This window comes from Saccoglossus kowalevskii, chromosome 2 (assembly GCF_978046115.1).
Source record: "Saccoglossus kowalevskii chromosome 2, keSacKowa6.1, whole genome shotgun sequence".
Classification (NCBI taxonomy): Eukaryota; Metazoa; Hemichordata; class Enteropneusta; family Harrimaniidae; genus Saccoglossus; species Saccoglossus kowalevskii.
Genome location: NC_140642.1, coordinates 21,060,942 through 21,073,449, shown reverse-complemented (window position 1 = coordinate 21,073,449; position 12,508 = coordinate 21,060,942). Strand labels below are relative to the sequence as shown.

At 35.9% G+C, this 12,508-nt stretch overlaps 1 protein-coding gene across 1 annotated transcript; it reads right to left on the bottom strand.

The window, feature by feature from the left end:
- Positions 1 to 2,535: 2,535 nt before the first annotated feature.
- On the bottom strand, positions 2,536 to 11,461 carry LOC144354094 (distal membrane-arm assembly complex protein 2-like). Its single transcript, XM_078010221.2, has 5 exons — positions 11,372 to 11,461; positions 9,571 to 9,719; positions 4,198 to 4,418; positions 3,595 to 3,757; positions 2,536 to 2,888 (listed from the first exon to the last, which is right to left on the bottom strand). The coding sequence occupies exons 1-5, from the start codon at positions 11,393 to 11,395 to the stop codon at positions 2,666 to 2,668; spliced, it is 780 nt and encodes a 259-aa protein (XP_077866347.2). The 5' UTR covers positions 11,396 to 11,461; the 3' UTR covers positions 2,536 to 2,665.
- Between the last annotated feature and the right edge of the window lie 1,047 nt (positions 11,462 to 12,508).

Here is a 12,508-nt window from a genome sequence, read left to right as displayed (position 1 = left end):
AAGTCGGATATAATATCGACATAAACCATAGACCTTAGAAAACTAAGGTCTATGCATAAACTGAGAACTGAATGTGGATCGTCTCTATTCAGCTGATTTGTGCAGTCACGTTTGTTGTATGGGTTTATTGCCGTGCAATGACGAATTGATTCAGTGACGTAATATAACTGAGCTATGAAAGCAGCGTCGTCAAAAAAAAACACGACTGCACATGGTGATGTAGTCCTTCGTCATTTAGAATATCCAAATTTATCAAAACCTTTTTTGCTATCGACGGACGACGCTGTTAACAAAGTACTTTGTCGCTAGGAGCGCTGGGAGTTGGAATTGTCCCCTCATGCAGTTCCGTACCTGTTCGCCCTTCTCTTCATGAATGTGGAGGTGAGCTATAAATAACTCGTACCACCTGCACACACGTCGAATTAATCCAAGCATCACCACCGCCATTTCATTTTACATGAAAAACCCTTGCAATGTGGGGTGGGTATATACAGAATATACAGAAGACTTACGATGTTTGGAGGGGGCTTGAAATATTTCTCAGATATTCTATTTGATAGAAGATAAACAACTTTGACCTTCACCCAATTATAACAAATCAAGTGGGTGTTTTTTACCAATGCAATTTTTCCTGCCAAAGTGTTAGTACAACATTTTTTGTTCCTTTCTGACTGAATGGACAAATAATGACAAAAGTTGAGTTTGGCAACATCCGGGCTATATCAACAGCAAACAAATGGAGTTCCACAAGGAAGGTTGCAGGAATCTAGATGCCATCATCATGACAACAATTGCAAACCACAAATCCAGAGAATTATATTTTAATATTTATTATTCAACAGTTCAGTTTGTTAAAATCGTATTAATTGTAATGATAGAATTCTGTCTCATTCATAGCAACATATAAACTTGATATAACAAAGTAAAATGTGGCGAGGATTGAAGGTGGAATAGTTTTTGAACAGAATTTTGATAATCATTTTCTTGAGATAACAATAAAAATTTACTTATGTATTGCTTTTGTTTTTTTCTCAATTTGTAAATTTCAATCATCACAACACTGAAACTGTCAAGACAACTGTCAAGACTACTGTAAAACATGTCTTTTTCGCGAGCATGTCTTTTTAGCGAAAGAACTAATTTGCTAATTTAAGATGTCGCTAATGAATTCATTATATATTGAAAATGGCGGCCAAACCACGTCTATTTCTCCACACACACACTTTGTAAACAACACAGAAAACGTAATAATCTGGAGTGCTTCCATATTACACTTGACAGTTTTTCTTTGTTTTTATGGAAGTGATAACTGTGCATTTGTTTTGGCAGGCAACAGACAAGTTCAAGTATTGTGAAAACAGGAAATCCATAAAGACAAGAGGGATTCACTAAACCAACATTTCGCCATTATGTCATTTTACCACAATTCGCTAAAATAGTATGTCGCTTTTTCAACATGTTTTACAGTATTCCCGGGGGCGGAGCTACGTCACAGAACGTTCTACGTTGCTAAGTCGCACACCACTGTACCATGTATTTCCATGGAATCTGCTTAAGTTGCTGTTGAACACCGGTCAAAGAGCCGGTGAAAAAAACAGCACAAACTCAACTATGAGACAATCCTGAGCAACCAAATTTATACATGTTGCATATATTTAAATATGTTGAGTAGTCATGTTCAGAAGAGTCTCAAAAACTAGACCAAAGTACAATTTTTTGATAGATTTGTGATTGCCAGGTGATGCCTAGACGTTTGTGCTCCTGAGAATTACGTAAATTTACGTAAAATCTTACTATCTTCTCTCAGAAATATCAACTGTTGATTGAATAAAGAAGGATGTCATATCAAATATTACATTTAATAAATATACAATATCTCTCAGCTCAGTGAGATCAGCGTGATTTACCGTTAATGGAGTCGCATAAGCTCGTCATATCAGTAATCACATTGCATGTAGATGAGGTGCCGTATCATCACAGCTTAATATACAGATGTTGATAGGATGCCAAGCTTCAGCACTAATGGACATGAGGAAAGTAGAGTACCGGGTAAAGCAGTATAAATACATCATTACAGAGAATACAGTGTTTTTCTCAATCAACGCATTCCCAGTCACTGTTCAATGATAAAGTATTCAATAAGTTTGGTGGGTATGTAGTAGAGCTGTCTGACTTGAATTCTGCAAGTAGGCAATGATGAGTCAGGTGTCTACAAACTCCATTGTAAAGCTAGAGTAATAAGCAAGTTTGATCTTGCCTCAGTTGTTGAATATTTCGAATTTTTATCAATAAATTTTGACAATCAATGATCACATTATCAATACAAATATGTATGTATGTGGGAGTCAGGGTGCAAATACCAGGCTGACTGGGAAAGCGAACATGATAATGGCAACATCAGAGCAATGTCACAACCTCTGCTTCCACTTGGTTCAAAAGAGTCACTGGTACTGACTGGACAGTACTCAATCTAAGAAGTATCATAAGTTTTTGAGGGTCTTAATAAATTTGAACTGTAATCTAGAAGTCCAAGTGTTGAGTGTACACTTATTAGCTGTATTAAGTATGAACAAATTTGAAGACTGAATTGATCTAAAATAGAGCATGCATGCTAATTGGTCGACAGCACTCCAGTCGTACAGTTTCAACTCACTACCCATCATTCTCAGTTCTTTGCATTTTTCTCATCTCTGGAAGTGTTCTGTTTCAAAGAATCCTCAGTCCTTTTTCGCCAAGACGCAGCTGCATCCATCATATCATGATGCCTTGCCACATGTTGTGAGACAACTTGAAGTTTTAAGTTCGGCAGCACATCTTCCAGCATAACAGAAATTAGCTCTGGACTGTCGACTTGTGGTAAATTCTTCATATTGAGTCTTTCTAGTTTCCTGCATTTTAATAACAAATTAAAACACATAAACGATTACAACTTTGTTTGATCTCCCTTCAAAGTTATTGACATTGACAGATTCCAAAAATACCTACCTAATATTGACAGATTGGTAACGAAATTTATGCTTGTAGCAAGTTAGAATAACAAAGGTCGGTCACTGTCTGAGATTGGGAGAAAATATGAATTTTAATGTTTTCTGTGAACTCATGGACAACAATGCCATAAATTTTCTGCAAAAGACCTATGTAAAGGGCAGTGGTTGTTGCGACCAACTGACTGCATGCATGTACTCGATATCGAGTATCATATGTTGTTCATTTCATCAACGTTTGCCTACAGCCAGTACAACCATCATCCTGCATATATTAATATGCATTTGTATGATGGTCCATACTATTATCGTGCCATATAATTTGTACAGATATCAAAGTATACGCCAAAACAGCATTTATAACAAAATTGACACTCAAATAGCCTCAATTCATGAATGAATGGATGGATACAAGAAAGATTTAACAATCTGTACATTCACAATATGGAAAATAACATGTGGTTGTAGCAGACATGATAAAACCAGTATTTACAGTGTACATGCTCCTACCTAGAGAATATTTGTTGAACACCTCTCAATATCCAAAATATGTGCATCGACTTGAAGACATTACTGATCTAACATGTGGGAATAAAAGATAAAGACTTACTTCAGAGAATGCAGTGAAGCCAGTCCTCTTTCCGTAATCTGTGGACATTCACTTATGTTTAGATGGGTAAGCGAGTCTTTGAAATGATGTAATCGTGCAAGGCAAAAGTCATCTATGTGAGGGCAGCCTTTCAAACTCAGGTACTTCAAGTGCTTTAAAAGAACTGTGAACAAAAAAAACTGACTGTTTGGTTAACTATAACAACATAGTTTTACATACTTTATGACAATTTCATTATTAATGTTGGACACAAATTTCCATGGTAACAGACACTCAGATAATGTCAGTGAATACGTCAAGTACAACTGCCAATGTATATTGAAATGACCACGGTCATTGCAGTGTGTTGTGTTCGATGTGGCTCCCATACAACATAAACAATAATACAATACATTCTTTGTTTTCACAAAATTAGAGCACATGTTGCAAGAGGATGAACTGATTTAAACATATATAACAAATATTAGTATGTTGCATAGTATAGTATACTATAGCATAAACTTAAGCCATTTAAATAAATGGGAGGGGGAGATTACAGATATGAAACGACAGTGAAATGTTTAAAGATCGTGAGGTCGAATACGTTTTGTCTGTAATACTCACATAGGTTTTCAAGTCCATCGTAAGTGATACCAGACCGCTTGGCATCAATTGAGATAATGTATTCATCTTTGACTGCATCTCGCGGTAGATAATATCGTCCTTTCTTGTTTTTGGCATACCAGTGTCCGTTGGTGAATTGTACAGCTGAATTCTGGTGGGCCAGTAACCAATGAGCTGCTGCTAGCTCGCTTCCCCAGTACTCCACACGTTTTTCCACAAGGCTTATTTAGTCACATCAAAATACAAAATAGAAAATTAATTTAAAAAATCAGAACATTTAAGTCCACTGCAGACCACCCTTCCTGATACGACTGTCACAATTGTGGAAAAGTCAAGAATCTGTAGCACCAAGCATGATATAGCACATACATAATCTATTCTTCCTGTTTTGATTGGTATATGTACAGTCAGAAGGCAATGCGACAAGCAGTACAGAGCACCCAAAGCAAAAGTGATGCAATAAAACCAAATCTACAGAATCTATGACATGACAAAAAAAAATTAAATTAGTCATGTCACATACCAGAATCTGACCCCCAGTGGATTTAGGGTTTGACCCGGAATAAAATAGTACATTAGCGAATTGTGTTTCAAACGTTGGCTAAGATCATTGAGAATGCTCAAAAAAAAACCCAAGACCTTAACCGTTGGCAATTTTTTTTAGAGCATGTTGAAGATTTTTTGTTTTTTAGCACTGATTTTACCAACCGCAGATATCCAACCATGCAATAATCTCTAATTACCATTGAAATGTATTACAGTATAGCAACAATATTTTAAAAACAATGAATGAAATATAAATCTGCATCTGTAACAGATCACTGCAACATGCATGACGTCATATACATGATGACATCATTTCTGACGTCAGAAGTTCGTCGACCTTGTGAAGCCAACGTCATTTGAAAGCTAGTAGTCCAGTTAATCTAATTTGATTTTTAGGTCAACTCGGACAAAATTGCAGATTTAGCAACAATGGACACTATAAACAACATATCAAAAGTCTACCAAAATCGGACAAAGGGAAAGTTAATTTTTTCAGGTATTGATATTGCCCATATAATGGAAATATTAAGCCATTTTATTGAGGCAGTAATATGTCCACATATTTATCACACTTATCACACATCATATTTAGTCAGCTAAACATTTTTTTTGAGCATGGTGAAGCAAATAGTGCCCTCTATATGCATATACAGCGCCACCAAGTGGTGATATTTTCAGAAATACACTGGTATGAGTCTTGTTTCATTGGCATTTTATCAGTATGAATTTTACACAATATAGAAAACTCTGCGATTATTGTTCATATATCATTTTCATTATTGAAAAACAAAATTTCAAGAATATTTGGGGCATATTTAGATCCATAATTCGCCAAATCAACATGATCAGACTTGTGTTTTGTCATACCTTCATTCTGTTTGGGATTGGTATGAAAATAAGTTGGTTGGCCAATCATCAAATCAAGACAGTATAATTCTAAGTTTATAATATTATAGTTGATCATTATCATCCAGATCCAGATTGGGTGACTTTCGATAGCTTACACCTGTACATTCATCACACATGGGGGAGCATTCTAGTCCATGTTTTCTACATGTGCAACGTGTCGTTCGACAGTGCTTTACATTTACATCTGATAACTTTTAGTAATTTGTCAGGTGCAGGAGGCTTATCAGTTTGGATAGCAAGCAATTTTCCCTTCTTCACTTTCCAGCTCCATTCTTCTGGAGTTTGCTCTTTCTACATCGGAACCTGGTGGTATACCCGTTGACTATGGTTACCTACAGCTTCAGATGTTGGTGGAATATTCTCAGGCCCTACACATGTAACGCTTGTAGCAACTTTCTGAAAGAATTTTCCCATTCTGAGTGAATCCAATGTTTCATCGGACTTGCCACCATATAAAGGAATCAAAGCTTTTCTACTGACTCCACAATGTCGTCATTTGAAGCATCATCTTGGTCAAACACTGAAGCATGACATTGAATCTGCTTTTTGGTTAGGAATTTTTTCAAGGACAGACCCTTTCCGAAGCCATATATCCTGGATGTGGTGTCACAGCCTAAGACAGCATGTATAAATAATAGGTTTTTGCAAACAAGTGGTCCTAGTTTGTCTTTGGTATGTTTTATGTCCCACACTTTGACTTCGTTTTTTTGTATTTTTTGTATTTTGCCGTGCCGGGTTTTAAATACAGTTCTGTAGATCAACAACACTAACAAGTCTGTGTCCTCACCCACAACTACCGCTGGTGCATTGACAGAAGAGTCTACAGCTGTCATCGCTTTAAGGATATCTACATCTTCTTCAGCATGTCAAACATTATTCCCTTCACTTCCAGTTCAGTTCCCAGGATATTAATGAACTGCTGCTTATTTGCTGCATTTGCAAGAAACTGTTGTTTCTTCATATTCATAGTTATGTCAGAATCAAAGTTAACACTTGTAGACATTTTCCCTATTGAACGCCTAAGATGAGTTGTGTCTTTTGTTGATGGTCTATCTGGATAGCTATCAAAAACAACTGCAGATGCCCTTATATGTTAGTCCTCATGGCCATGGAATTCTCTGTAAAAGTGAACCTCCATCAATAACATACTTAACCTCAATGGACATGTCACTAATAATGGGACCAACACATTTCCAGACTGCTTTGGCTAAAGCTGGCTTGTTTGCTTCATGCATCAGTTCATCAGACGCAAACCATATGTTTTGACACTCCTTATCAACACTTGTTCAATTGCAAGATCAGTCAATATACCTGCCCAGTACCTGTCTGTCCGCCTAACCACATGGTATTCATTCAGGAATGATCGAAATACATCAGCATTAGTTTCTGGTAGTTTTGACATAATCTGAAGATATGTGTACACTGACTTTGCATAAAGATTATAGCCAGATGCAGCAAAGTATGGAAGCATGCCTGAAAAAGCTTTTAGATGAAGAGACCAGTTACCAGTTCTTTCAGCTTTAATGAACTGCAGGGTATTTCAATCATCTCTATGTACTGTAACCATAACTTGGATGTTCTAAGGGACAACGTCAAAAGATTGATGTCGGATAAAAAACTTAATTCTTTTACTCCCCCCCCCCACTGAAACTTAATTGATAAATATTGATCATGGCGTCAGACTACATTCACCATTAAATACAAATTGATAATCGGACAGCAGTATGGCATAGCAGTTGGTTGTAATAATGAAGTGGAATATACGCATGCGCAAACTACTTTTCTGGGTTCTGCGCATGCTCTAGGTCCATGCCCTGAAATTTACCTCATTTGACGCACATATTTACACTCGGACCAAATCATTTTCTCGTCTTGGATGTGTTTTTTTTCATTTTGTTATTTTTTTCTATGATTAGATAGAAAAAAACGAACTACAAATACTCCAAGGTTTTTTTGACTTCATTAAAAAATAAAATCGTTTTTGTAGGATGGAAACTTTTTGAGGTAAAAACCCCCCGCCCCCAAACTAAAGCAATTAAGTTTTTTTATCCGACATCGATCTTTTGACGTCGTCCCTAAGGGAAGCGAGTGTTTCCTTGAATTGGTTGATTTTTTCCTGTATTTGAGTCGGTAGTTTCTCCGTCTCGTGTGCAAGCAGCCTCTCTAGGATGGTCCCTGTTTCTTTCAACTCATTTGTTGTATCTTCTGTTTGTGACTGATTTGCATTACTGGAATCGCCATGTTCGGGATATCTGTTAATTCACTAGCACTGGTACCTATTTGGTAATGGAAGGTCATACATCATTGACAAAAGCAATGCATATAATGCTGCTTCCACTAGAATGTGACCCCTAATAGCCCTGGAAATAGCCTGGCACTCAACATATGTCCAACAGCATTCTCGACATAAATTGTCTCTAATAGTTCAGATCCACTCGTCAAATGTCCAATGCAAAACTCATTTGCACATGCAGACCACCCAGTCTGAGAACAATATTCCTCACACTGTTACTTGTGGACTCATTCTGTTGGATTTCCAGTGATTTCCACCACAAAGGCTGGTCGAAGGTGAGCACTGATGTTACATCATACTTCTTGGCTTGTTCACTGATGAAGCACATAGTTGAGAAGATACATGATTCATCAGTTGATTTCATATCGATTGGCATGAACATTATAGATGAGACCCCAGGATGAGGACCTTGATGTACCATTTGCATAAAACCATTCCAAGATGGTCTAGATGGATGTAACAACCAAGAGATTTTCCACAGAAGATCCACATTCAATGTATCATCACCTGCTATCAAACTGGGTATCTGGGCATACTTTAATACATATCGTGGATGGAAGGTACTCAATGGCTTTCTTGGTGGATTGCATTTCTTCAGTGTTTGGGTATAAATGACCAGTTGTGCTGGACGATTTTATATCATTTTTAATAAAATGTGCAGCCGTTTTAATGAGCCGATTTTTGTTTTGGATTCAGGGTCTTCATTCTTTGGATGATAGTGGAAATCATGTAAAATTGCTGATGCTGAGAAGTCTGGCTTGTACCTGTTGCACCCACTCATCTTCGTGGATCTTGAGTTTTTGTCTACATTTTTCCAAAATCTTGTCCTTGGTGTAGAGAAATGTTGTGTTAAATACTCTATCTGGGTGTTTTGCATCCATTGTTGCTTCCAAGCCACAGTATAAACAGTGGTGTTTCCGCACAAAAGCCTTCAAATCTTGGTAAAAGTTGTCAGTGTTTGCATTCAGAAATTCTGAAAGTGTTTCAAGCAAAACAATTGCGACATAATCTTTTGCTACTTAAGGTTCATTAAAAGTTCAAACAATGCTTAGTTTCCTAGATGCTGGTGCTTAGAAATAAAGGAAAGATATTTTGTTATATCAATAGGTATCTGGTAAAACAAAAGATTGGTTGACTACTTAACAGGATTAAAATAATTGTAAAAAAAATGCTGACATCAGCAAATTTCTGTTCTATAACTGGCGGATAGTTTGTCTAAATAAAAAGTGTATAGAAAACACTAGCAATATCTATATGAAATAATGTGTAGTCTGTAAGTAATATTAATTACAAAATATAAAAGTAAGAAAAATCTACTTACTTCTACCCATGTAAAAAAATTGCCTATGTTATCAGTTCTTGGGGTTTTTTTTGGTAAATCTACAAAAAATCTACTTACTTCTACCATGTAAAAAAAATTGCCTATTTTATCAGTTCTTGGGTTTTTTTTTTGGTAAATCTACAAAAAATTCCCTATCTTTTGATATCAAACTTGTTAATGTACTATTTACTCCCCGGTTCGGCCTATTTCAGGGCTATATCCACTGGACTAAAGGCACAACAGTCATATCATGCTGTAGAGATTGGTCTTTAAAGAACAAATAACAGAAAACAATAATACTCACACATTTTTTCTTCTAAGATTAAACGTGGTCCAATTTAGCCACTGTTCTGTCCAGTAGTTGATAACAGACATTGATCGTTGCGGAACATTCTTAGTAATTCTTTTACAACCAGAGCAGCATTCTAATAGTCTCAATGAAGACCCCCTAACCTGCAGTGAATTAATTACAAAACACCCCAATAATAATCCACATCATTTAAGATTTCTCTAGTTCCCATATTTTAATTTATTTCCAGTTAAGAATTGTAAAAAGGCATCTCTAGTAAATCTTACCGCTTACCACATCTAACGTTGATGATCAACAGATAGCTTTGGTTTTACTTTTCTCATATTTTTTTTATTACATTTTGGCACTGAGAAGTATGTAAATGAAGCCTTGACAAGGCCGACATGGGTCTCACAGGTAGCCCTTGGAGGTAGAGGCAGCATACAGCATCACAGGGATCAGTGCAGATTGTAAACGTTGTTGCTTCTAAACAATCTGGCGAAATGATGGCATTTATTGTTGGAGAACACACCGAGTTTATAACACTATTGGATTTACCATTTTAATAATGCAACCTAAACATACTAACAGTTTTGTAGATTTTATAAGCCTCAGCCCTTTGCACTAGGGCTGGTTTCCCAAAGACTGCTCGATATTTCATAAAATATCTCAAACTAAAAGCCAGGCTGTATGACTTAAGTATTTGATATGATAAGCTACAAATAATTTGATATTAATTTCCACACAAATACTATAAGGGGCTCGATCCCCATTTGAAAACTGATTTTGTGGAAAAAGTTGATGAAGAAAGAAAATCGCAGATGACTGAATAATGAATGTAAATACAAAATTAATGTCAGTGAATAGTCAGCATTTGAGAAAAAAAAAGGAAATCATGTTCCTACATGTACATCACATCACATTATGTAACAAGTGTGACTCTAATGATGTGGGTGATGAAAAACACTACTTTTTTCATTGTGATAGTTTTTCAGAACACAGGAAAAAATTTCTCTACGCACTGTTCAAATACTCATCTGATTATCAAACCTTACCAAATGGAGAATTGTTTATTAACGTTTTCTCTAGTGTAGACAAATATGTTTGTAGTATTTTAGCTAATTTTGTTTTTCAGATTTTAAAATTATTTTAGATTAGTTGTGTTACCGGTACTTTATGTTTCTTATATTGGACTTTACTCAAGCATTGTTTTTGTGTACGTTCCAAATAAAATATAATATCCTATCAAATCCTATGCTATAAGTTTTATTTTGGAAAGACTTTCCTATTTACCCGCACTCTAATCGGAACTCTATCCCAACCCCTACCCTCTATTGCCCCTCAAATTAATTGTATATGCCCCTCTTGAGAACACACATAGTTATCTAAGGATGCACATACAACTGATATGGAGGGCTGGGGGGGGGGGTAAGGGAGGTACATTGGAAAGTCTTTCCTTTATATTTATATCCCACGACTTGTACCATTTTAAAGCCTGATTTCTACATAACTAAATATAGCAGAATTGTCAAAAATAAAGAGCAAGCACTGTACTAATGCATATTAATCGAAAGAATGTCTCACGATTTAGAGATTTCCATACCGACACGATCTCTCGATGTCTAAAGTTTACCTGTGGACTGAATATCCTGGCTGAACACGCCATAAATATACGTAATAATACAAGTAAAGCAAAGACGACTGTGGGTACGGACCACTGTGACATGAGTGATTACGTTTAACAAATGGGACGTACAAACTATTTATTTCGTAAAATCCATTTAAGAATTCATGTAAAATACGAAGTTATACTCACCGCAACTCTCATGGAAGCTGCCATTTTGTTTCTCGGGTCAAAGAGCGTGACAGGTCATTCTCCTAACCACAAGCCTTTGCGACACACCAAACTTTTTAGTACTTTTTAAAAAGTTGTGACAAAATTCACAATGTTGTATCATTGAACTTTGTTGTCTAAAGTAATATATACACACAAAACTGAAAAGAGAGAAGAATAAAACTCAACAATCAAAGAACACAGATGCATGGACCAAACATCTCAGATGGCATAAGCAAGAAGACACCAGAGACAATTTCTTTCCCAGTTAAGTTTTGCATTTTGTGTTCTATCTTTTTATAGTATAATTTCCATTGCACAAAAAAGCAGCAAATACTGTTACTGGAGCACAGAATTGGCATAAATTTTTTCCCCGGCCATTCACGCAATTTGCAAATCAAGACTTTTACCGCATCCATAGTTGTTGACAGCCGATGGATGATGATGGGTGTATTGTGACGTATTTTGACTCCAGGATTCTGACCTTGCATTCTTGCCACATTTACTACCCTTTCATACCCGTTCAATTTCCTTTCATTATTTCATCCAGATTCCATTATATTTTATATTTAAAACCAACCTTCATTTCACAGTCACTCTAGTTTTCACTTTTCTAAAATTATCTTACTGATCAAAAGACTTTTCACTCCCATCATGATAATTGAGGATGAGCAACATTTTGTAATAAAATGTCCAGCTTACAGTCACCATAGGGACAAATTATTCCTGACTGCACAAAATAAAGTTCCAAATTTTGATAAAGAAAATAGTCAGAATAAATTCATTTTGATTATGGGAAACCATACTCTAGCACCAGCCTTAGCAGTCTTCCTAAAAAAATAGCTATGGAACAAAACAGCAACAACTATCAGTGTATTAGGCTACATTTTGTATTCATTCTATATTCTGTATTCACCATTGGTTGCAAATTGTCTTTATTGTTTTTGATTTGTTTTATTTTTTTAGAAAAGTTTTTATTTTCTGTTTTCTTTTTTAGATTGTAGTTTGTTTTAATTTCTTTCTGTAAGACCCTTTTTATCCTTTCCTAAGGATTTTATGCGTCTAATAAAAAAATAAATAAATAAATATCTACAAATAACCTCGCTCTCAGGAACTGAG